This window comes from Pongo abelii, chromosome 6 (genome assembly GCF_028885655.2).
Source record: "Pongo abelii isolate AG06213 chromosome 6, NHGRI_mPonAbe1-v2.0_pri, whole genome shotgun sequence".
Classification (NCBI taxonomy): domain Eukaryota; kingdom Metazoa; phylum Chordata; class Mammalia; order Primates; family Hominidae; genus Pongo; species Pongo abelii.
Genome location: NC_071991.2, coordinates 120,029,005 through 120,056,108, shown reverse-complemented (window position 1 = coordinate 120,056,108; position 27,104 = coordinate 120,029,005). Strand labels below are relative to the sequence as shown.

Genomic DNA, 27,104 nt, shown 5'->3' with positions numbered 1-27,104 from the left:
AAAAACATTGAACCCACCTTATAGGGAGCTGACATTAAAATAATCTATGTAAAGAGGTTAGAATTGTGCTGAGTGTGTAGTAAATGGTCAATAAATGTTAGCTATTATGACTAGTTGTTACATTAGACATATATTAAGGGTGGTCAAGGGGGAATCATACTGTTTCTAAAGGATGAGTCCCTCATTATTTAATTTGACATAGTCCACTGGAATTATTTGTAGAAAAGCGTTGGGTAGAAATTTTCTCTGGCTTATGACAGGCTCTGTTTTCTATTTTGTAGGACGGTAAAGGGTCACAGCGTGTGTTGAGCTTCCTTCCTTCCTTCCCTTCCTTTTTTCCATAGCACATGTCTCAGAAGACTTGTTTGCAAAACCTCCTGGATTTTGTCAGATCTTAATGGGTGGTTGGGTGTTGGGGGGAATGACTTTTGATTGCAATTAGAACTTCTCAGAATGGCTCATGAAAGTTTCTATTTCTCTTCAACTCTCTACCTCCACAGTCATCTTTCAATTGCTGTTTGCCACAGAGATCACTCAGGCTGCTATTTGTGATTATTGGTTTACATTTGCTTTTGATGAGGTTACATTGTTAGTGGGGACCATTAGAGGCTATTATCATGGTCCTTTTCACTCTCAGAGAAGTGAGTGAGGCAGATGCTGTCAATGAATAAGAGAGTCCTAAAGCAGAATTTTGGAAGATAATGACCAACAAGACTTGCCAATTCTTCTCAGTTACTTATTACTATGTTCAGGGAGAGTCCTGTTAAATAACTCCTCGGCACTTACCTTGATTATCATTTGTAAGGCTCAGGTGAATGAAGACATAGAATCAAATAAGAATATACCAGTGGGTAAGGGGAAGGTAGTGATAGAGCAAGCTTGTCTGGCCCACAGGTCGCATGCGGCCCAGGATGGCTTTCAATGCGGCCCAACACAAATTTGTAAACTTTAAAACGTGTGTGTGTGTGTGTGTGTGTGTGTGTGTTTAGCTCAGCTCATCAGCTGTCATTAGTGTTAGTGTATTTTACATGTGGCCCAAGACAATCTGCTTCTTCCAATGTGGCCCAGGGAAGCCAAAAGATTGGACACCCCGTGATAGAGTAAAAACTGTGGATTGGGGTTCAGGAAACCTAGGTTAGGCTCCCAGTTCTGTGACCTAAGTGGGTCTGTACCTTAACCTCTCAGTCTGTTTTCTTATCTATAATGTGGGGGTTGGGGGGTATTTTTTTATTCTTTTTTTTTTGTGGTTCTGAATGTTTGAAATCTGGTATTTCAAACTTAAAACGTATGTTAACTTGGATTAGCCACATTTCAAGTGCTCAGTAGCTGCATGTGGTTAGTGACCACTGTGTTGGACAGCACAACTGTGGATCCATCTATTGTTAATTATTCACTGGCATCCATCTTCATATTTGTTTTTGTTTGTGGCTTCTGCAATTGCTGAAATAAAATGACCATGTATTTCTAAAATCATAGCAATTATAAAGCATTTAATATGTGTTAGGTACTTTTATTCTATCATTTAATGCAACAGCCCTGTTAGATGTCCATTGTTACTGCCTTATTATATAGATGAAGAACTTGAGGCACTGAGGTTAAGGGACCTGCTTAAGGCCCTACAACTTTTGGGGGAATCATGGATAAAAACAGAAGTAGTCTCACTTCAGAACTCTTATTTCTACTTCCCCGTTAGTAATACATAAACTTACTAATTAATAAAATAGGTTAAGGTATCTATGATAGACTTTTCTGATCCATTGTGGTGTGTTGAAATTACCTGGAATTTTTATTATTGCATGATAAACTGACTTTTTTGTGGGGTCAGGCAAGCATGAGGATAGAGGATGTAGCTATCCTAGTAGGGAATAGTTTTATAGCAACCAACTGATATTTGCTTTCCCTTACTTCATTTATTCATTCTTTAAAAAAAAATGAGGATATTCTATATGCTAGGCCTTATCTATAACAAAAGCGGCTTTAGGATAAGAACTTGGTTTTAGCCTGCTGATTTCAGGCTATAACCAAGTTTTTATCCTAAAACCGCTTTTGTTCTAATGGAAAGACTTAAATAATAAGCAAATAAATGCATACAAGCTGTATACAACACATTGCATAGGGATAAGCATCTTTTATTGAAAGAAGTCTGTAGCTATGGGGGAAATGGAATAATATGATAATTGGAAAGAATATAGGCTTTGGGATCAAGATGCTGGTTGAAATTCTATCCCTGTCTCTCACTAGATGTGAGGTTAAGTAAGATCCTTAACTTCTTTGAGCTTAGTTTCATCCTTTGTAACAAATATAGAGAATTTTAAGAAGATTAATGAGACATGTTAGAAGAGGGCAAAGTTTCAATTATGTGGGATGAAAATGTTCTGGGGATCTAGTGTACAACATAGTGACTATAATTAATAATAACATATTATATATTTGAAATTTGCTAAGAGTAGACCTTAAATGTTCTCACCGCTCCTGCCGCGCACACACACACACACAGACACGAAAGGTAACTGTAAGATGATGGGTGTGTTAATTAGCTTAGTTTTAATTATTTAACAGTGTAACTTATATCAAAACATTGTATACTTTGTATACCTTAAATGTTTATGTTTTTACTTGTCAGTTATAGTTCAATAAAGTAAAAAAAAAGAAAAAAAATGAGATGTACATGGAATGTGATCAGTAGAACATGACAAGGAAACTCATGGAATAATTCACGGATTTAACATTTGGAGCTTAGCATTCACCAGCTCCCTGCCCACCGCAGACAATGCCATGATGACATGTAATTTTGCTGAGGTTTGAATTGGACTGGGAGGTCAATGAGAATGTGGGTAGGCGTCATTCACTTAGTGCTGAGTGAGCCTAGACTGGGTTGGGGTCCATTTGTCCACCATGTAATGGGAGTTTGCTGTTCTGTACTTATCACTTAGTTTACATTTTATTATAAAACATATTAATATGGTGTTTATAAATTGTGGGCTTTTAAATCGTCCTGTCAACACTGTGTGACAATGGAATTCGGTTTGTCAAAATAACTTTGTTTTCAATCTATATCCAGCCAGCTTAGGTGTTCACTGTTCACTGGGGCAAGTTCATTGGATAAGGAGTTTTTCTTATGAAATAGCATGGAAAAATGTTTTAGAATAAGTTAAGATGAACTTTGTTTACAAAAAAACACAGGATAGTACCATGGTATTTTCCCTCTGGTTAGGTACGGTACCTCATTGGACTTTTTATTACTTTTTATTAGTTAGGACTTAATACCATATTACTGTTAACTGCATATTACCAATAAATCCCAATAAGAGTGGTCAGGACGTATGGAGGTTTTCTCTCTCATGTCAAGGAAGTTGGGAGGTAGGTGGTCTAGGGTTGCAATGCTGATCCACTCTGTGGTGTGAGGCACTTTTTATCTTGCCACCTCACCATCTTCATGAATCAAGGTGACACTTCAGCTAGCACATCAAATTCCATTCATCAGGAAAAGAAAAAAGAGAAGGAAGCAAAATGTGTTTACTTTAGCCACCTGTTACAGTTTCCTGGAAGTCAGGCATACATTTGCTTACATCTGGTTGGTCTTAACTTGGTCATTTGACCATGTCTATCTCTATCAAGTGAACCTGGCATTTGTAGAATTAGATGGGCATATTTATTCACTGTCCCAAATATCTGTGCTTATGGAAGAGGACGGAAAGTTTATTTGAATAGGACACTGATAATATCAACACATCCCACAGGATTTATAAGGTATGAGATGTAGCTGGAACCCCCTATTTTTCTGATACACAGCTTGGGGTGCATTGTTAGTTCAAAAACATGGAAGGCACTGATGATTTTGCTTCAGTGGTTTGATGTAGCTGTTTTTGACAGTGTTGATAGGAAGGGAAGAAGAAAATAGTACTGACCCTTTAGTGTTTTCCTATTAATATCTTTCTTTAATTGACAAACCTTAAAGCTATGCCTTTGTGAATTTTAAGAAACATCTGTGCCTAGAGTAAAGCCTTTTACCTTTTTGAAAAACCTTTCTCATTTTTATTACTCTTTGACATGAGGTAAATGCACACCCACGCCCCAATCCTGGAGGGACCCACAAGTTTTCTGCCACTTTGCTGTGGAATCTGACTGTGACCACCTTTACTCGCTAGGATGTCACACAGCTTCCACTGTAAGTACTGAGACTCCTGATGGGTTCTGCAGGTCAGGGCAGGCTCCATAGAGCCATGGTTGCTAGGTTCCTGGGTTGCATATTGGCTGGTCTCCTGCAGTAGTATAAATCCTGGCTTAAGTCTTTAGTTGATCCATGATTTAGAATGAAAAGGATGAAATCTAATTTGAATATGAAAAAATAAGAAACATGAGACACCTCTGAACCCTAGAATCTAAATGTTTTTTCTGGTGGCAGTTATTATTGTGGATGAAGTATCACACCCAGGTCAGATTTATAAAATTTAGTTTTTTCTTTTTACAAGGCTAATCTGTTGGTTGTATTTAGATGTTTGCAATGATATTTATGTTTTAGTTAAGTTTCTGCAATTTAGTTTTATATAGAATGTGCCTTATAAATTCCTGATAGATAATTTCTGCTGGTCAAATTTTCCTTCATATTTAAAAATATTTTATTCATTGGTAAATATAGTAGTCTGAAGACAAAATTAAAACATATGCTAAATAATAATAAATCAACTGCCCCAAATAATATTAATTGATAGATTATGTTAAATTGAAGGAGTATACGTAATGGCAGGATTCAGGATTCTTTCCTTAATCCTGAACTGGTGAATATTTTTAAAATGACCTGGAGGAGACTATGGATAATATGTTATTATGTTAGTGATTATAACAAAGCCAAGAGAGCTCTGTAGTCATCAGGTGAAGGAATCAGAATTCCAAAAAAAATTCTTAACTAGAACAGTGGCTCAGATACATCTAGCAAGATGGAACATGGCTTACTGAGGCACATGTAAGAATGTTTTAGAAGTTTTTGTTGATTATAAGCACAATGTGAGTCAGTTGATGTGACTGCCAACAAGAGTTAATTGGTTTTTAGTTTGAATTAATAGACATAGAATGCTTAGAAAGTGGGAAGTGGCCCTCCCACTTGTCTCTTTGTTGGCCACACTATCCTAAGAGAATGGTGATCAGTCTATCTAGTACATTTTAAGAGGGACATTGCTATTGTAGTGAATTTCATTTGCTTAATCTTATAGTTTTCAAAGTGTTTTCCTTTTGAATGTTTATATCAAAGGACATTATTATATATTTTAATTAATTTCTTTTTCTTTTTTTTTTTTTTTTTTTGAGATGGAGTCTCCTCTGTCACCCAGGCTGGAGTGCAGTGGCATGATCTTGGCTCACTGCAACCTCCGCCTCTCGGATTCAAGCGATTCTCCTGCCTCGGCCTCCCAAGTATCTGGGACTACAGGAACATGCCACCACACCCAGCTAATTTTTGTATTTTTTTTAGTAGAGAGGGGGGTTTCACCATGTTGGCCATGCTGGTCTCGAACTCCTGACCTCAGGTGATCCGCCTGCCTTGACCTCCCAAAGTGCTGGGATTACAGGCATGAGCCACTGCGCCCAGCTTGTTTAGATTTTTTAAAAAGCTATAATAGCAACTCTGCACATCTGTAAACTCAGAACTTATGATCCATTGCATCCAAGTATCCATCATACTTAGTTTTATTTAACATGGTGATTTTATGGCAAACTGGAATGTATCCTTAGGAGAGTACCCAGGATATTGGAGCGAACTGGCAAAATTTATTCTAGAAAAGAGAAAACTCTTAAATAATCATTTTATTTTGTCCTCAAAGTCTTGAACTGCTATATTAAAGAATGAAAGTAACAGTCCGTTTTGTCTTAGATAGTGTGTAGTACTAGAGTTGTATGGAAGCCATAGGGACACTGATTTCAATTTTTATACTTGTCCCAAATTAGAAAAGGATTCACTGAGATAATAAAAGGATGTATGTATATGTGTGTGTATTAATAGGCCCAAATGGAATCTGAAAGTCTGCTTTCGTAGATTTTTTACAGATTAATGCATTGATTAGAATGTTGAATAGGATGATTACTGTGGTTATTTTCTGACAATCTTGATCTAAGCTATTTTGAAATCCTCAAGATTGTAATATTTAAAAAAATAGACACAGAGTCAGGGTAAGTTTTTTTACCTGAAAGGAGAATGGAAAAAATTGGTGTGTTGTCCAGTCTCCGTGTAAGATAGGATTTAAGCTATTCACAGTGTTTCATAACTGTTTTGAGTTTCAAAATGTTCAAAGCTGCTGTTGTAGCTTATTTTAAGGGTGTTTCACTTGAAAACTCAAAATGAATAAAGTGCTAATATTAAAAAATCTCTTTTACCTATATTTTCTGTCTGTCCCGTTCCCACAGCCATCCTTCTTCCCTAGTTTCTGTCTATATATGGAAGCAAATTCACATACATGTTATTTGTCCATTTTCTATGTGAGTGGTGACGTATTTTAACTGCTGTTCTATAACTTGCTTTCTGCCCCAAGATGTTTTTAAAATATTTAAAATCAGTACTTTTTTTTTTCCTTTTTCTGGAGAATGGGGTCTCACTATATTGCCCAGGCAAGTCTCGAACTCCTGGGCTCCAGCTATCCTCCTGCCTCTTGCCTCCCTGAGAGGTGGGATTACAGGCGTGAGCCACTGTGCCTGGCCTCTTTTAATGCAGTGAATAGTATACCACTGTTTATAGATGTGGCATAATTTAGTCTCCTATATATGAACATTTAGGTTATTTTCCGTGTTTTTGCAATTAAGAATTATGTGGTAAATAACCTTCTACACATGTCATTTCTCACATGTGCAGGTGGATCTGTAGTATTGATCCAATCTCAAAGTGGAATTGCTGATTCCAAGGATATGTACCTTTAAAATCGCTTCTTATATAGTTTTAATTTGTATTCTTTTTATGAATGTAGGCTTGTTTTCATGGATTAAGAGTCTTTTATCTGAAGATATCAATTTTGTCCATTTTTCTGTTGGTTTATTTGTGATGTTCTTATCTATTTCTAGGAACTCTCTATATGCTTAGAAATGAACTCTTTGGGTAATGAGTTGCAAGTATTTTTTTTCTAGTTAATCTTTTCCTATTTTGCTTATGGTATTTTTTGCCATGTAAAATTTATTTTTAATGCAAATAAATTGATGACATTTCAATATTTTTAATAGAGTTTTTTTAAAGAAATTTTAGTTTCACAACAAAATTGAGCTTGAGTGGATGGTGCAGAAATTTCCTATATATATCCTGCCCCCACATATGCATAGCCTACACTGTCATCAACAGCTGATCTTTTTACTGTCTCCATAGCTTTGCCTTGTGCAGAATGTCATATCATTGGAGTCGTACAGTATGTAGCCTTTTTACATTGGCTGCTTTTACATAGTAATATGCATTTAAGGTTCCTCCATGTCTTTCCATGGCTTGATAGCTTATTTCATTACTTGCTAAATAATATTCCATTGTTGGATGTATCCGAGTTTATCCATTCATCTACTGAAGTTTTGCAATTATGAAAAAAGCTACTTTAAACATTTGTGTACAGGTATTTGTGTGGACATAAATTTCCAACTCATTTGGGTAAGTACTAAGGACTGTGATTACTGGATCATATGATAGAAGTGTATTAGTTTGTAAGAAACCATCAACCTGTTTTACAAAGTAGCTATACCATTTTGCTTTCCAGTAGCAAAGAATGAGAGTTCATGTGGTCTATATCCTTGCCAGCATCAAGTGTTTTCTGTGTTCTGGATTTTGTTCATTCTAATGGGTTTGTAGTAAATCTCATTATTTTAATTTGCATTTCCCTGGTGACATGAGGTGGAACATCTTTTATATTATTTTAACACCATTCTTTGAGTAGACCATCCATTACTACTGATTTGAGTTGCTATATAGGTGTTTTATAGTACATTTGTGATTGTATTTCGGTCTGTTTCTTCGATCTGTTGCACTGGTCTATCTCTTGGTATACAGTCTGGTTTATCTTGATAATGCAAATAGCTTTTAGGAAACTGCTTTCTGACAGCTATCCCCAGTGGTAGATTTTAAGTTTAGTTTTCTTTTCCTGCCCCATCTTGCCTATGTGAAAATGTAGACTTCTTCTTTATGCTAATAAAGTATTCATTTATTTGCTTTTTGTATGTAATTGTCATATTTGATCCATTTTATGTCTTAAATGTAACTGCAGTATCCTCTATTCATAAAAATATTGAAGCCTGACATTTAGCCAGGTGCCTCTGGCATATTTTGTGAACTATATCAACTTTGTTGGAGCTTCCAAGAAGATGATTTGCCCAAACCTCCTTTCCTTGATTCATATCCATGAATTTTCTACACTGTAATTACCAAAGAGTAACTCACTGTTATAATAGCAGAACTTAAATACTAATGATGTAGAAATTGCAAATATGGTAGTTTAGAAGAGCTTAACAAAAAAGATGTCTTTGATAAAATTGAATGAAAAAATACACAGGTTCTAGTTTTTGAAGAGTATGTATTTTATTTATCAAGCAAAGGAGTTGGCACAAGTGATCAGTAAGGTCTCCTTCAGTTCATTGTCATTCTTTGCATACATTTCCATTGCCATTATTTCACTTGGCTTGCAAGGAGAAGCTCCTCTTGGCATTCCCAGAGCTTAGTAACTATAGTGCTTTCAGCTGCCTCACTCTCAGCAATTGCTGTCCCATTTCCATTTGGTCCCTTTTGTGAATCATGCTTAGAGAGCTAAAGTCATGAACTTAATTTGCTTTGCTAGTATGCACCCATACAAAAGGTTCCTGCTTCCATTTTCTTAATATTACAGAAATGGAGATTGTAATATAATGATGATGTTCCTGAACCTCAGCTTGGTTAAGCTTCCTCTAAAATGAAGGAGATAACCTTAGTAAAGAATTGGAATGGTCTTCTTTCTTCACTGCCCAAGGCAAAAGATTTTTTCCCCCCCTGGGTACAATAGGACACTTTTTAATTTTTTTTTTAAATCAGTCTGTTACTCCCAGCTACAGTTTATTTACAAACTGTCTTATTTGTTAGAGTCCTAAATAAAACCAATTTTTTGAAAGAGCCTGTCTTCCTTTTATTTGAATGGCAATTTAATAAGCCTTTTGAACAGATTTATACTTACTTCACATCAACCTTCTTTTTGAAGCCAAGTCATACCAGTTTGTTTAGTCTTCCTAATCCTTTAATCATTTTATCCTCAGTATGTTTCCAGATGCTTCGCATCCCTCTGTAGATTCCAGAACTGGAATGAGTTTGTTAATAAAGTCTGATCAGGATCAAATGAAATGGAAGGATCATTCCTTTGCTGTTTCTTATGTATTTTGGAATTTGTTGTTTATCTCCAAGACTATGTTGTTTTCTCTCCAGTTAAGCATAAAAAAAAAAAGCTTCTGCATTACCTAAGATCTAAGATGCCTTATTTCTAGTGAAGTACATGCCCCTGTGTGTACAGTTGTGCAGGGCTTAGTGCCTAGAAGGGCTCTGCACTAAGCTTAATGCTCTTTGTTCCTGCTGTCTTGAAATTGTTAATATTTTTACTAAGAAGCTCCTTATTTTTATTTTGCACTGGGCCCTACAAATTAAGTAGCTCACCCTGCTTGTAGTTGATGACTAGAGGACATGATTGATAAGTCACATTTCGTGTCTAATTCACCCTCTGTATTAATTATGGAAGCTAGACCCAGGGTAAGGACACCTGGTTGTACACGTCCCCAGTTCAGAGCATTTTCTCCTATGTGCTCAAAGACGCATTCACTGCCTACCTGCTTCCTCTCTGTTCCCTTTTGGATTTGTCGTCTTTGTCTTCTCCTTATTATTCGTTCATTTATCTAAACTCAGGTATTGATGTATGTTTGTTCCTGGAATCCAAATTTTGGCATGCAATGGCTGTTTTTCCAGAGGGATCTTTCTTAGGGTCCATTCTGTCTTTTCAGTCTTTCTTCCTATTACCTCTTGTCCAAGGCATCCCTCCCTCATCTCTAAGCTCCTCTCTACTTTCTATGTTTAGAACAGCTGGCAATTTTGTATAATATTATTAATATTAACTATTAGTTAATTTCTTATCCAAATTTTATATTTCCCTGTCTCTATAAAGAAACTGGTGTGGCAATCACAAGAATTCTGGAAATTTGGGGTAGAAACTTGGGGTAGAAATTTGGATTCCACTTCCATATCAGGATTCTGGAAATTTGGGGTAGAAATTTGGATTCCACTTCCATATCAGGATTACAGAGTACATGAAATGACTTGGAAATGTTTTAAAGTCTAACCATTAGTGTCTGGGTGCAGTGGCTCATGCCTGTAATCCCAGCACACTGGGAGGCCAAGGCAGGCGGATCATTTGAGGTTAGAAGTTTGAGACCAGTCTGGCCAACATCTCTACTAAAAATACAAAAATTAGCAAGGTGTGATGGCAGGCACCATAATCCCAGTTACTCAGGAGTCTGAGGCAGGAGAATCGCTTGAACCCGGGAGGTGGAGGCTGCAGTTAGCCGAGATCACACGACTGCACTCCAGCCTGGATGACAGAGCTTGACTCCATCTCAAATAAGGTCTAACCATTAGAACAAGTAGTAGGATATTTTAGCTTTTATTTTTCTTTACTATAAAGTTAATTCTAGATGTGAAATCTAATATACAGCAACTATGATTTTTAATAGTCATTATTTTTTCATGTACTGGCCAATTTATCTGCTTATTTTCTCTTTTTCTTGTAGCTTAACAAACAACAGTTGCAGTTACTGAAAGAACGGTTCCAGGCCTTCCTCAATGGGGAAACCCAGATTGTAGCTGATGAAGCATTTTGCAACGCAGTTCGGAGTTATTATGAGGTAAGTTTGAAGAGCTTTGTTTTTGGCTTTCTGATGCATTTTAAAAGGTTTTTTTAAATTATTTTTATGGGTTTCTCATTTTAAAGAAGCTTGCTGGTCTGACAGGAAGGCTGTGAGTTTGCAACCTTTTTGAAAGCATTGTCAGTTCTATTTAGCAATTTAAAAGCTCTAATTCCACAGCCTGGTTTTGAGAGATAAACAGAATCGAAATTAGTCACATCTTTTGAGGAGAAGTAAACTATTTATTTAGAAAAATCTTTTGGCAGTGATTGATACAGCTGACTATAGCTATCTTTAGGTCCACATGTCTAAATTATCCTTTTAAATCTGGATTTCAATAGTAAATTACTATCTTATGCAATTTTGTTCCCTAAGTTTTGTAATAATTAAAGCTAGTAACTAATTTCAAGAGGATAAATTGAATTCTCTTTGCTTGCTAAAGAAATAATACTACCAATACCATCCTGCTATTTCTTCTGATTCTAGCTTGTGACTCATAGGAATTTCTCTATGGATTTCCTATGAGCACCAGTTTTCACACATGGTCATTAACTGCCTCAGTGAGTTGCCACTAGCTGTTAGTTTAGAGAGTTCACTTTTTGCCTAAGCATTTCAGAGTCATTTGAGGGAATGGATTCCTTTCACTGTGCAGGTACTCAACACCTTTCAGCTGAAGAAGCATACTATGCAAATATATATTAGACTAATAAGGGAAAATGTGGAGATACAATGGGTCTGAACTTACCTGAGGCAAGAATATTTTTGTGTAAAAATATTAAGTAATTGGATGTACTGTTAACTGATTGGATTTGTAATAGTGATGGTATGCATCAGAGGTTAATTAATGCAACTCTAGAGAAGTTTACCTTACCCCAAGCCTCAGCCTATTGAATTAAATGAAATAATGGAAGTTTTGCTGACTAAATATGTATATGACATAAATCTAATGTCAAGAGTGGGTATGTCCAACTGGACCTTGTCTCAGAATATCTTAACAAGTTATAGGAGCTCAAAATTTTAACATCTATAGGACCTTAGATTTCACCTTGTAAGAGTCAGAGGAAGATTTCATCATGTAAAATTCAATATTTGAATCTTACAGTATTAACTGTAAAATTCTATATTTGCCTCATGTACTTAAACTAAAGAAAAGCCAAAAGTCTGTATTTGGGATGAAGGAAATGTAGCTCAGGGAAGTAATCTGTATAAAAAGATATAAAGTTTTTAGTGAAACAGTAGGCTCATATTTGGTTTTGATAAATGCACTGCTGCACTCTAAGATGATAAGGTTAGGGAAACTGAAATTGGGTCAGCAGGGGGATGAGGGAATTCTTTGTACTATCATTGTAACTTTTGTGTAAACCTAAAAATATTTCAAAATAAGTGAGTTTTTAAAAGTAAGCATAATATGATGTGGCCACAGTTTACAAAAAGGCATACATTTCAACAGAATACAGATTGAAAAAAGGGCACACAAGCCGTGCTAATAAAAATATTGTAACTCCAGTGAAGGAGAGAGTATCCCCATTGTGTTCTACATGAGGATTATGTTCTCTTCTGGGCACCATATATGAATTAAAAATGTGCACAAATTTAGGGTGATCAGGTTTAAAACATGCCATGTGTAAGTTGAAGGAGCTGGGGGTGTTTAACCTGTAGATAGATTGGGTTTATGGTGTTGTATGCAATCCCAAGAGTAAAACTAGGACTTAGTTGGAAACTGAAGTTGGGAAGATTTCAACCTAATATAGCTAGAGTTTGGTTGCAGTGCCCCAAAATGGAATGGACTGGTTGAGTATAGCATCACAACTTGATTCTAGTGGCCCTTCACAGTCACTTGGGAAACATACTACAGAAACAGGTCCTGGGGTTCTGTCTCAGACTTTCTGAATCAGACTTAAAGAATTCATGCTTTTGAAAGCTTTCCAGATGATTCTCTTAGAATTGGTGGATTGCTAACCATTGGAATTAAATGACTACCTGCTAGGATTGTTACAGAAAGAGATGTAAGCATTGAAGAGGTGGTTTGACTTGGTGACCGAGGGTTTTCTATACTTTTGTTCATATTTCCAGCTAGTATTTAGTTGTGAAACTATATCTAACATGTCTTTGTGCGCGTCTCAAAATGTGTTAAGATTTGTGATGCTAATTATGGAGTTTGCATTCCTGAGGTGCAGTTGTGGAGTTACTGTTTTCCAGGTAGTACACACTTGGTATGCAACAAACTCTTGAATGAATAAATAAATTTAGTTGGAAAAATAACGTAGAAAAGTTGCTTCTCAATTTTTTTCCCAAAAAGCCTTTAATTTTTTTAGAAGTATATTTTGCTGTGATCATGATCTTTGTTTTATTTATGTATTATTACTTTTATGTAGTAATTTTTATAGTTTACCAGAAGTCTTAACTTTTCTTCTTTCAATATCTCCTTGCAATAAACAGTGCAAGTATTATTACCTACACTTTACATAAATAGAAATTGAAGCTCACAGAGGTTAAATGACTTTTCCAGTGTTACATATTGTAAGCATCCGAGTTAAATGTGAATCCAGATTTTTTTTTTTTTTTTTTTTTTTACTATTTCTGGCATGCTATCGTTATTTCACAGTTGCCATTTTGAGTATACCTATGTCAGGTACTGTGGACACTTCAAAATCTATTAGCAATCTCAGACATCAGAGAAATTAAAATATATTTAAATATATGTTTATATTTTAGAATGAGTCTTATAAACAAGATAATTATTCCCATCTTACTCATGAAGTTAAGTGACTTGTCCAAAACTGCATAGCTAATTAAAAGCAGAGCTAAGAACCTCATACCACCGTAGCTGAGTAAAAGCAGACGCCTAGGTTCCATACAAGACCTGTTGAATAAGAATTTCTGAGAATGGGGCTTCAACATCTGAATTTTGAACCTGTGCCTCGTGAACAAAAGTTCTCTGAAAAGGAATTTCATTTATTTAATTTTGATTTTTAAGTTAATTTATTTTGAGACAAGGTCTCATTCAGTCACCCTGACTAGAGTGCAGTGATGTGATCATAGCTTACTGTGGCCTAGAAATCCTTGACTCAAGCAATGGGCTCTGATTTTATAGTGAAAGATTTTACACTAGGTTCCCAGTCAGGTCCACTTATGCAAATAAAGGATTCAAACTTGCTTAGCTCTCATTGGTCAACACAAGCAAGTTCTGATTGGTTGGATATAACTGGGCCCTGATTGGACAAGGTGGGTGAGCTCTGATTGGTGGGTTCAGGTGAGTTCCTAAAGTCCCAAAGTTAAACAGAGGTGTGAATTTTCAGGGAACTCAGAGTAACATGTATGACTTCTAGTCAGCAAATGGCCACTTGACTCAATTTGAATGTAAACCTAGTTAGCTACTTGGGATCCATCTTGAAGGATTGGCTCTTTTGGGATCACATTTGTTCACAGCCTTGATAATTTTGATTCACATTGTCATTTGAGAACCATATTGATGCAGACCTTATAACTTCTAGAATGTATGTTCCATTAAAGAGCCATTTCTGTTTACCATTGTATCCCCAGTTTAGCACACAAATATATTCAATGAATACTTGATGACTGAGTGAACGGGTTTTGCAGTACTTATTGCTCTATCTAGAAACTGTATATTTTGGTCTTGTTTTTATTCTTACTTTCTCCATAATTATCTTTTTCTAAAAGTATTACTTTGTATTGTAATGAAATTTCTTTTGAATATGATTCTCCTTCATTTCATGATTTTGTGTTTCCTTGAAGATGCTAGATACATATGAAGCATGGTTGGCCTTTCATGTTCTTTCTAACCTAGTTATTCTATGATTCTATGATCTTTTTTGGCTTCTTACATCATTTGAAGTCTATGTTTTCAGGGATGTTATATATATTGTTTGCTGTATGCAGCTGTTTTCAACTATTAATAATCTTTAAGTAGTAATTTGCTCATTTATTATGCTTATTATCCTTTAGCTGTGATAGCCATTTCTGAATCTGTATATAATATATATTATACACAGCATATATAATGTATATTATATAATATACATAGCATATATAATGTATATTATATAATTTATACATAGCCTATATAATGTATATTATATAATATATTATACATAGCCTATATAATGTATATTATATAATATATTATACATAGCATATATAATGCATATTATATAATATATTATACATAGCATATATAATGTATATTATATAATATATTATACATAGCATATATAATGTATATTATATAATGTATATTACACATAGCATATATAATGTATATTATATTACACATAGCATATATATTACACATAGCATATATAATGTATATTATATATTATATATTACACATAGCATATATAATGTATATTATATATAATATATATTATACATAGCATATATAATGTATATTATATATGATATACATTATGTATATTATATATCATATATAATATACATTATGTATATAATGTATATATACATTATGTATATAATGTATATATACATTATATACATTATATATGCTACATATATTACATTATATACATAATGTATGTTGAAGGATTGGCTTAAAGGATTATATATAATATAAAATTGCAGTTGTTTATTGGTTTCTTTGTGAAAACTAAGAGTCTTTTCAGGCTTTTAAAATTTTATGTAATTACCTTACTTTTTTATCCTTGATAGGTATACTGCATTGCTTGGTCTTATGTTTGTAAGCTAGAGAGAGGAGCTGGGAAGATTGGCATTTAAATATTTTGATGAAAAATTTTTGTCATTTTACTTTGGAATAGAAAAATTTACTTTTCATATTTCAAGGGATGTTTGACCTGTCGAAATACCTTTTAAACTTTGCAATAATGCCCTGGAAAAAGCCTGTTTTTTTTTTTTTTTTTTATTGCTTACATCTGGTTTCTATTTCTGTGAGTTTCATTTGGTTCTCAGAGAGTTCATTCACAGTCATCACAAGTCCAGTTTCCTGTTCTCCAATGGGAGAGCTTGTCTTGATGACCCATATAGTTTTTCATCTGAATGCCGCATTTTTTTTCTTTTATTATTATTATTATTATTATACTTTAGGTTTTATGGTACATGTGCGCAATGTGCAGGTAAGTTACATATGTATACATGTGCCAGTTTTTTTGTAGTGAGTTGGTGATCGCTAAGTAAACCAAGATTGGCAGGCTGTGGCAAGAGGAGATAAAAAATGTCAACACATTCATAGATGAAATCCATAACCAGTAATGAGAAGTGATATTCTAAATTTGCACTGAGCTCTGCAGATCACATTGTATTTGCTGTTTTTGATATTAACCATTGTATTTCACTTCGTATTTTCTTATATTCTAAGGATGGCATTTTAAATTAAGTGTTGAGTAAGAATTTGCACAATGTGTTTTCATGTCTGAGATTCCTATTGTTGTATACAATATCTGGGTTTCTGTTGCCTGTGAGTGTGTTCTGTAAAGTTGCCTGCATTCTTGATGGCATCTGTTTTGTTATGAAGACTAGATAATGCATGGATTGTAGAATTTTGTTGCTTGAAGGTAGCTGAGAAAATCATCTTGTTTGAGCATTTTCCTCTTCTCTCCTCATGCATTTTTAGGTGAAACTGAGAGTGTCAATTTTTCATGCCTACTTAGCAAATTTGTGGCAGGGGGCAGGGCTAGACCTCTGTTAACTCTTCATTCTTCTCTTTCCTTCTGCTTGTATATTCTTATAAAAAGATAGTGCATCTATATAGGTGGGCTGTGGGTAAGTAAACCTGGTATAAATTCTCAATTTCATCAGTGGCCTAGAAATTTAATCCAAGCTAGGTAGCTGCCAAGAACAGAAAGAAGCACATGCAATTTACTTCAATGTAGCATTTTCTAATTCCCCGGCCCAAGGAAAGGGTACTCAGTTTAGAGCTAACACATTGCAAAGGTAGGACCTTGACAGATCTGAGATGCTTATGTTTGTGCTATGCCATAGTCTTAATACTTTAAGCTGGCACCACAATTCAGAAAGAATTTACCCTCATGTCTATTTATAATCCTTTGAAGGGCACATTTGTTTATCAGGCTTTCTGATACTCTTGGTTCTTTAAACCCAGTGTCAGCAAAGCCGTATCTTTCATGAGGGAAAAATGCAAAGTTAGTACTTAGAGGAATTCTGAGCCGTGGCACTGCTGCAGCTTTCTGATGGGGAAGTCCATTTGATCACAGATTCCATTTTACAGGATTACTCCTTCATTAATCAGGGAAATGCTCTTTAACTTTAAATGCCTTTCCTCAGGAAGTTATTTAGTTTTATTCATTTTACTTTATCTTGTCAGCTTAAGGTTAAGTAATGTTTCTTTGAACACCTATAGTTAGTTATCCACCTCATTAAGCAAACCCTATCTTATATGTGGACAGTTTTTTTTTTTTTTTTGTATCAGGAAGCTCTTCCTAATTTTAGAGTTACAATTTTGTTTTATGTTCTTTTTTAAAACAGTTTTTAAGAGTAAATAATCCCATTTCCCTGACTCTACGACCCTGACAGCATCATAAGTTTTATGCTTGCTCAGATGTTACTCTTAAGTCAGTTTTGTGCATGTCCTTTCTAATCCTCTGTCAGATTTACTCAATAGTTCTTTTTATCATTAAGCTTCTATTTTTAAAGCTTTTTCTCTTTGGCTTCAGGGATAGATCTTGAGAGGAAACACGTGTACCTGTGTTAGCACAGTCACAGTGGGGGCTGGCTTCACCTTGACATGTTTAAAGCTTTTCTCTTTCATTGTCTTAAAAATGGATAGATTAAGCTTTTGGAAAGCATAGAGCATTAAACAAGTGACATATGCAAGCCTGTGACTAGCTAAGATAGTCATTGTTCATCTGTTTCCTAGTACACTATTCGTTTTGTTTATAAAATTTAATTTTATATTGATTATCAAAGTACTTATTGGGAGGATAATTTTCATTTGACACAACATAAAACAGACTAAAGACATAGTCCCCCTTACAGTTGTCAAGAATATTCATTTTTGTCATTGACTGTTTCTATAAGACAGTATGGAGAATCTTATTTTCACAAGATCATTGGGAAAGCATTCTTTTGCATCTGAATCCAGATTGGTGAATGAGAGTTTCATTTAGAGTGGTTAAGCTGGTGAGTTAAAATTTAGTGTCTTGAATAAACACTATTTGAAAAAAAAATTCAATATGTTTAGGAGATACCAACTCTTTTTAGGGACACGAGGGTGATATAAAATATGTATGAATTTATCTCGTAAATAGGTATCTGCTATCTGTGAGGTGTCATCCAGGCATCCTGCAGGGCATGTTGGTTCTACCTTGCTCTTAAGTACTTCCTGTTTCACTATGGATTAGGGTATATTCCCGGCATTTGCAACCAACATGTGAGGCAAGACCATGGTCTCTCTCTCTGTCCTAGGCTGGAGTACAGTAATGTGATCACAGCTCACTGCAGCCTCAAACTCCTGGGCTCAAGTGATCTTCCTGCCTCAGCCTCCCAAAGAGCTGGGATTCTAGGCGTGAACTACTGTGGCTGGCCATTTTTTGACTTTTTAGTAATAAGCCATTCTGACTGGTGTTAAGATGCTATCTCATTGTGGTTTTAATTTGCATTTCTCAAAATGAGAGGGTGGGGGGAGGGAAGTGAGGGGTGAAATACTACCTACTGGGTACATGTACACTATTTGGGTGATGGGTACACTAAAAGCCCAGATGGTCCATGCAGTATATCCATGATATAATACAACTACACTTGTACCCCCTAAACCAATCAATCAATCTATCCATCCATCCACTTATATACATACACATGCATATGCATATATACCTATACATATATATATAAAAGAGATGTTTTCACAGTAAAATGGATGAGTTGTAGTTTGCAAACAGGGATTTTTAATCTGGATAGAATTCAGGGGGTCTGTGAACTAGGATGGGAAAACATTAGATCCTTATATTCACTAACCTCTGAGATATAGCCTTCACTTATATTATGACTTAGACAATGAACTACAGTAGTACTAGCAGTGCCTGTGTCATTATTACCAAAAGAAACATATATTTTCATATCACATTACATTCCACTGCACCTCTCTCAAAATATGTTTGTGTTCATGAACTACACCGAAACTACATTACTCTTAAATCCCTTTTTACATTTGTTAACAAGTTGTCATAGAAACACATATTACTATAACACAAATTTGTTTTTTAAAATAATTTTATAACAGTATTTCATTATAATTGCTTTTCTCTGTAATCTTATGGACTTATTTTTATGCATTTAAAAGCATAATCCTGAGAAGAGATCACAATCACTAGGCTTCAACAGACTGCCGAAAGGTTCGTGATTCAAAAATGGTTAGAAATCGCTGACTTACAGGATTTGTGGAGGCTTCTGCACGGAGGAAATAGAATTTAAACACATGGAAAAAAAAAGGTGAAAAAACGTTGGGAGTTTTGTACTTTCTGGATTGGACTTCCAGATCTGTGTGACTGATGGAGTTTATGTAACCTTCCTATACTTGAGTTTATTCATCTGTAAAATGGAGATAATAATGTATTTGCCTCCAAGGATGGTTGATGATTGAACCAGTTAATGAAGTTAAATTGCTAAGTACACTGCCTTAGCTAAATGTGAGCTGCTATTACTATTATTACCTACAGCATTGCTTTCCCACAAGTATCTGCCATGGTTTTGCACAATTCAGCACTTAATTTATATTATCATGTGTACTGCTTTCTGATAATTATAAGCTGCTTCCGAGCAGGATACCATGGCTTATACGGCACTGAACATATAGTAGACACTAAGCAATCAATTTATCTGAGTAAATAATTAATTAAATGAATTTTTTAAGTGCTAGTCAGGTATTGCCATATGCCCTGGAAATAAAAAGATGAACAAGGCAAGGTCCCTGACTTCCATGAGCCCACAGTCTACTAGGAGAGACAGATTTATTTTTATTTTATTTTTATTTTTTAATTTTTTATTATTATTATACTTTAAGTTCTAGGGTATATGTGCACAAGGTGCAGGTTTGTTACATATGTATACCTGTGCCATGTTGGTGTGCTGCACCCATCAACTTGTCATTTACATTAGGTATATCTCCTAATGCTATCCCTCCCCCCTCCCCCTCCCCTACAACAGGCCCCAGTGTGTGATATTCCCCTTCCTGTGTCCATGTGTTCTCATTGTTCAGTTCCCACCTATGAGTGAGAACATGCGGTGTTTGAATTTCTATCCTTGTGACAGTTTGCTGAGAATGATGGTTTCCAGCTTCATCCATGTCCCTGCAAAGGACATGAACTCATCATTTTTTATGGCTGCATAGTATTCCATGGTGTATATGTGCCACATTTTCTTAATCCAGTCTGTCATTGTTGGACATTTGGGTTGGTTCCAAGTCTTTGCTGTTGTGAATAGTGCCACAATAAACATACGTGTGCATGTGTCTTTATAGCAACATGATTTCTAATCCTTTGGGTATATACCCAGTAATGGGATGGCTGAGTCAAATGGTATTTCTAGTTCTAGATCCTTGAGGAATCGCCACACTGTCTTCCACAATGGTTGAACCAGTTTACAGTCCCACCAACAGTGTAAAGGTGTTCCTATTTCTCCACATCCTCTCCAGCACCTGTTGTTTCCTGACTTTTTAATGATTGCCATTCTAACTGGTGTGAGATGGTATCTCATTGTGGTTTTGATTTGCATTTCCCTGATGGCCAGTGATGATGAGCATTTTTTCATGTGTCTTTTGGCTGCATAGATGTCTTCTTTTGAGAAGTGTCTGTTCATATCCTTCACTCACTTTTTGATGGGGTTGTTTTTTTTCTTGTAGATTTCTTTAAGTCCTTTGTAGATTCTGGATATTAGCCCTTTGTCAGATGAGTAGATTGCAAAAATGTTCTCCCATTTTGTAGGTTGCCTGTTCACTTTGATGGTAGTTTCTTTTGCTGTGCAGAAGCTCTTTAGTTTAATTAGATCCCATTTGTCAATTTTGGCTTTTGTTGCCATTGCTTTTGGTGTTTTAGACATGAAGTCCTTGCCCATGCCTGTGTCCTGAATGGTATTGCCTAGGTTTTCTTCTAGGGTTTTTATGGTTTTAGATCTAACATTTAAGTCTTTAATCCATCTTGAATTAATTTTTGTATAAGGTGTAAGGAAGGGATCCAATTTCAGCTTTCTGCATATGGCTAGCCAGTTTTCCCAGCACCATTTATTAAATAACGAATCCTTTCCTCATTTCTTGTTTTTTCAGGTTTGTCAAAGATCAGACTCTTGTAGATGTGTGGTATTATTTCTGAGGGCTCTGTTCTGTTCCATTGGTCTATATCTCTGTTTTGGTCCCAGTACCATGCTGTTTTGGTTACTGTAGCCTTTTAGTATAGTTTGAAGTCAGGTAGCATGAGGCCTCCAGCTTTGTTCTTTTGGCTTAGGATTGTCTTGGCAATGCGGGCTCTTTTTTGGTTCCATATGAACTTTAAACTACTGTTTTCCAATTCTGTGAAGAAAGTCATTGCTAGCTTGATAGGGATGGCATTGAATCTATAAATTACCTTGGGCGGTATGGCCATTTTCACGATATTGATTCTTCCTATCCATGAGCATGGAATGTTCTTCCATTTGTTTGTGTCCTCTTTTATTTCCTTGAGCAGTGGTTTGTAGTTCTCCTTGAAGAGGTCCTTCACATCCCTTGTAAGTTGGATTCCTAGGTATTTTATTCTCTTTGAAGCAGTTGTGAATGGGAGTTCACTCATGATTTGGCTCTCTGTTTGTCTGTTATTGGTGTATAAGAATGCTTGTGATTTTTGCACATTGATTTTGTATCCTGAGAGTTTGCTGAAGTTGCTTATCAGCTTAAGGAGATTTTGGGCTGAGATGATGGGGTTTTCTAAATATACAATCATGTCATCTGCAAACAGGGACAATTTGACTTCTTCTCTTCCTAATTGAATACCCTTTCTTTCTTTCTCCTGCCTGATTGCCCTGGCCAGTACTTCCAACACTATGTTGAATAGGAGGGATGAGAGAGGGCATCCTTGTCTTGTGCCAGTTTTCAAAGGGAATGCTTCCAGTTTTTGCCCATTCAGTATGATATTGGCTGTGGGTTTGTCATAGATAGCTCTTACTATTTTGAGATATATCCCATCAATACCAAATTTATTGAGAGTTTTTAGCATGAAGGGTTGTTGAATTTTGTCCAAGGCCTTTTCTGCATCCATTGAGATAATCATGTGGTTTTTGTCTTTGGTTCTGTTTATATGCTGGACTACGTTTATTGATTTTCATATGTTGAACCAGCCTTGCATCCCAGGGATGAAGCCCAGTTGATCATGGTGGATAAGATTTTTGATATGCTGCTGGATTCAGTTTGCCAGTATTTTATTGAGGATTTTTGCATCGATCTTCATCAGGGATATTGGTCTAAAATTCTCTTTTTTTGTTGTCTCTCTGCCAGGCTTTGGTATCAGGATGATGTTGGCGTCATAAAATGAGTTAAGGAGGATTCCCTCTTTTTCTATTGATTGGAATAGTTTCAGAAGGAATGATACTAGCTCCTCCTTGTACCTCTGTTAGAATTCGGCTGTGAATCCATCTAGTCCTGGACTTTTTTTTGGTTGGTAGGCTATTAATTATTGCCTCAATTTCAGAGCCTGTTATTGGTCTATTCAGAGATTCAAGTTCTTCCTGGGTTAGTCTTGGGACGGTGTATGTGTCCAGGAATTTATCCATTTCTTCTAGATTTTCTAGTTTATTTGCATAGAGGTGTTTTTAGTATTCTCTGATGGTAGTTTGTATTTCTGGGGGATCAGTGGTGATATCCCCTTTATCATTTTTTATTGCATCTATTTGATTCTTCTCTCTCTTCTTCTTTATTAGTCTTGCTAGTGGTCTATCAATTTTGTTGATCTTTTCAAAAAACCAGCTCCTGGATTTGTTGATTGTTTGAAGGGCTTTTTGTGTCTCTAAGGAGAGACAGACTTATAAGCAGCAATTAATTATTAGAATTGTCCTGGCTGACTTTACCAGCTTGGAGTGGGGTACTGATGACAATGATGTCTTTCTTTTAAGTTTTCCTTTTTGTGTTGAGCAAACCTAGAGGACTTTAATGTGGTGATGCCCACCTCAAAATGAAAATATTATGCACACACAAATTGATACATGAATTTCTCATGAAGCTCTAAAAACTAAGATTAAGTATGTTAACATAATTAACACAATGCCTGGCACATATATTTCAAATGATAGCTTTTTTGTTAAACCATATGAAACTGCCAATATTTGGCCATTTTTGATGTACAAAAATATACACCCCAGCTTTATGTCGGTAAATTTAATAATATTCAAACAGCAATATTCAATTCTACTTGTTAACTCTCATCATTGTTTCTGTGTGTGGCAGTAATCTTATGAACATTCAGTTTTCAGTCTGAAACTAGGTGATTCACTTTTAGTAATATTACAGGAGGTATACCCTTTTTAGGGGTATATTAAAAGACCCCAAAATTTCACACGTGCTCTCTCTCTCGCTCTGTGTGTATACATAGACATACATATATGTATGTCTATGTATATATGTATGTATATACGTATACATGTGTATGTATATACATATATGCATACATACATACACATACATATATGCATACATACATACACATACATATATGCATATATACATACACATATATGTATATATACTTATACGTATATACATATATGTATATACATACATACTTATATCTACATATATATGTAGATATGTATACATATATATGTGTATATATACACACACCTCTATGAAGTTATCTTTTATACTTTCACAGTACCTGAAAGCTTATTTACTGTCAAGGTATATTTAAGAATATACAATTACAACAGCATTAATACCATTTTCATGTGTTTTTAATTTTGTTTGGATATGTTTTGCATGTCCTCTCAAATTACTTCTAGAAATTATAACTAAAAGTGTAATTTAATGGTATTGTGGTTTTATTATGGCATACATTTACTGTCTTTAAAATAGTTACTCTAGAATGACTTGTTGGGTCTGATTGACACTTTTAGTATGACATTCCTATTGGTTTTATTTCTACTCAGCTTTCAAATATCCACTGATTATTTGGTATTGAAATAGTCCAGTGCTCCAAAGTTAGGAGGAGACTGCAGTATTTAATTCAAGCATAATGTTTAGGAAATACTATTTTAATAATTAGAGTTTCCATTCCAATAACTCTTTTTTGAGCAAGTTCTTTCCTCTTTGAGATGGTTTATATGAGCTTGTATTTTCTATGTTACAACAAATGATTGCAGAGAGGTAGTTTTTCTTTCCCTAATGACCATTAATCTATGCAAGATTTTGATAAAGCCATAAATGTTGATATTTTTTCCTTTTTTCAGTCATGATTTTTTTCAATCACCTTGGAATATATTTAATTCTTTATATACTGCTGAGATTTTAGCTTGATTATTGAGTTTTCTGTTCTAAAAATTATTATATCACATAGAATTTAATTGCCATCCTCATTTTCTACTTTCCTAATAAATTTATGTGCACATTTGATGGTGTAGCATGGACAGAAGTTATTAAGTCAGTGACTGTAGATGGATATGAAGAACCCTTCAAGAGTAAAGGTATTAAATACACTTAACTTCTGCTCGTGCATGTTAGGAAGGAAAGTGGAGACCAGCCTTTTCTCTCTCTCTTTCTGCCCAGCATGGCTTTGTTTTTCAAATTGGCGTCATTGCACGTGCCAGTGCACTAAGGCGGCAGCTCTGGTGTGAACTTGGTCCCCTGCCTTCTTTAACAGAAGGATAGGGGGATAGTCAGATAGTCAGAGGAAGTGGATGATTTGAACAAGTTCAGAGCAGGGAGGAAGGCTGTGTTGGGGACTTCCAGCTTGCTCTCCTCATGCATGAAGCCACTAGTTCCCTCTCTCTCTCCCACCCCTTCTTCCCCTCACTTTCTTCCTTTCCTCACTTCTCCTTTCCCCTCTTTGCAGAGCTCTTGGCACCAGTCAAACTGCCTCACCCCTCAGGGCCCTCTGCAGTGACTGATGCCCATGGCTCCCTCCTCTTACACCCAAAGACCCTGGCTTGCCCATGTCTCTGATGAGAATTCAAAGGGAGCTGTGTTTATATAATGTAGAGGGATTTACACTGTGGCTTTTCCTTTACTCAGTTCCTCAAAATTATGTACATTTATGGCATAGGATGTCAGTCCTAAAAGTTTTATTATCAAAACAGTAGGTGGCAAGTAATTATTATCATAAATGCAGCGGGTTCTAGAGAAGCCAGGTTGGAGGAGAAAGCAGGATAGAGTCCACCATGACCATTGACTGTTGGGCAGATTCTTTCTAAGAAACAGGTTCATTCCATTGTGTCTGTTCTCTGTTATCCCATACCAGCTTATGATTAGAGTCTTGAGCTCACAACTTGGTCCTCTAAGAGGTAGTAGGTGATCAGTGCTTCAGCTTGACCACAGTGTTTGGTTCTTTCTTCAAGTGTTGTGTTGTAATGCTTGGATTATAAAAGCCTTAACATGGCCCCATTTGATCAGTTCCCTGCCAACTCTTGTATCCTCATTTCACTAAGCTTTGTTACACTCACTAGACTGTTAGCAACGGAGAAAAACCTGTGGGTACTGACTATGCCATATACAACTTGCTATCTATTCTGTTCCCTGTTTAGAAGGCCATGGCTACCCTTAACTACCTGGAGAACTCTTCCTGTCCTGTAAGACTAAGCTCACTGGCAATATCCTTTAGGCTGCTTTCCCTAAGCCTCCCCATCTTTCTTCCTCCCTCTTTCTACTTCTACCTCCTTTTTCCCTCTCTCCCCTACTCACCTGCTTTCCTTTTGCCCCTCCCACATCCTCTTCCCCCTTCTTGTCATTTTTCCATGTCAAGAAATTTCCAGATATATAGGAATATGATGGAGAATGCTGACAGGCAGTTCTTTGAGTAGTCAAATTAAGATGTAATGGTTGAATTGTATAATGGCAATCACATAAACTACATATATAAAGCTTCTAGCTTAGTAAACTCTAAATGTGTTTTTTTAAACTAAAGAATGAGGGGGCCAGGCGTGGTGGCTCATGCCTGTAATCCCAACATTTTAGGAGGCTGAGGCATGAGGATCGCTTTGAGTCCAGGAGTTCGAGACCAGTCTGGGCAACATAGAGAGACTTTGTCTCTACAAAAAAAAAAAAAAAAAAAAAAAAAAAAAATTAGCCGAGTGTGGTGGAATGCACCTATAGTACCAGCAACTTGGGGGGCTGAAGCAGAGGATCACTTGAACTCAGCTAGTTAAGGCTGCAGTGACCTATGATTGTGTCACTGTACTCCAGCCTAGGTGACAGAGCAAGACCTTGTCTTCAAACAGACAAAAAAGAATGTGGGATATACTGCTCATGTGCTAGGATAATTGAGTTGTATTTCAATATTTTTCTGCCCAGGAATTTTACTACACAGGGAAAATGCTTATGCCCTCACCAAGGTGCATTTATAAATTTAAGGCCCATTAGCTAAACGAAAGGGATGGAAAGATTTCGGTTGCTGCAGGTTGTATAAGAAGATTTTCTATATTAGAGTGTTGTTTACCCTCCTGAATCTTGAAGCTACTTCGTTTTTAGTATTTACATCTTGTTATGAAAGTTAGTTATTACCCTTTCAGTTCCAACATAACTTCCACATAGAAACATTTAACCAGTATCATATGTAAGTTGTGTCATAAGTAAGTGTCTTATAATTTTTGTAAACATTTTTATGTGGTCTTATCAGTTTAATATTCTTACCTATTCTAAAAGTATTTGAAAAATGCAGCAATGATTATTTGTAGTCTGGTTTTTATGTGTTTTTACCCTCAATTTACACATCTTTGAAGTTGCCAGACTACTGAGGCATTGCTACTAAATATTTGTCATCTTTACTTGCTTTGTGGGACCAAATTGAGAAGAGGAGATAACTTCTTAATTGGGTTTTGACAAGACTATTTGAAAAATTAGCTCACAATTATAACAAGTGAAAGATAAAGACAAGTATGTTGAAAATAAGCTGTAGGATAAATTGTATCCTGAATTCAAAAGTATGAATATAAAAAATATGTTAGGAAGTATTCACACAACAAAAGGAGTCCTTGTTTTGCCATTTAGCTCATTATAAAGTTCTAAGTGGCAAATTTTGTTGGGATATTGAAAATCAGAAATGATACCACATTACAGAGTTTGTCAA

The 27,104-nt window shown here is 35.6% G+C and overlaps 1 protein-coding gene across 3 annotated transcripts in view; it reads left to right on the top strand.

Annotated features, from left to right (window-relative positions):
- The window catches only part of CADPS2 (calcium dependent secretion activator 2), a 567,688-nt gene that overhangs the window by 132,667 nt on the left and 407,917 nt on the right, over nt 1–27,104 (top strand). For all 3 annotated transcript variants that reach the window (XM_024250127.3, XM_054559726.2, XM_054559723.2), the window contains exon 2: nt 10,750–10,863. In XM_024250127.3, coding sequence (XP_024105895.1) covers nt 10,750–10,863 — 114 coding nt within the window. The remainder of the gene's footprint in view (nt 1–10,749; nt 10,864–27,104) is intronic.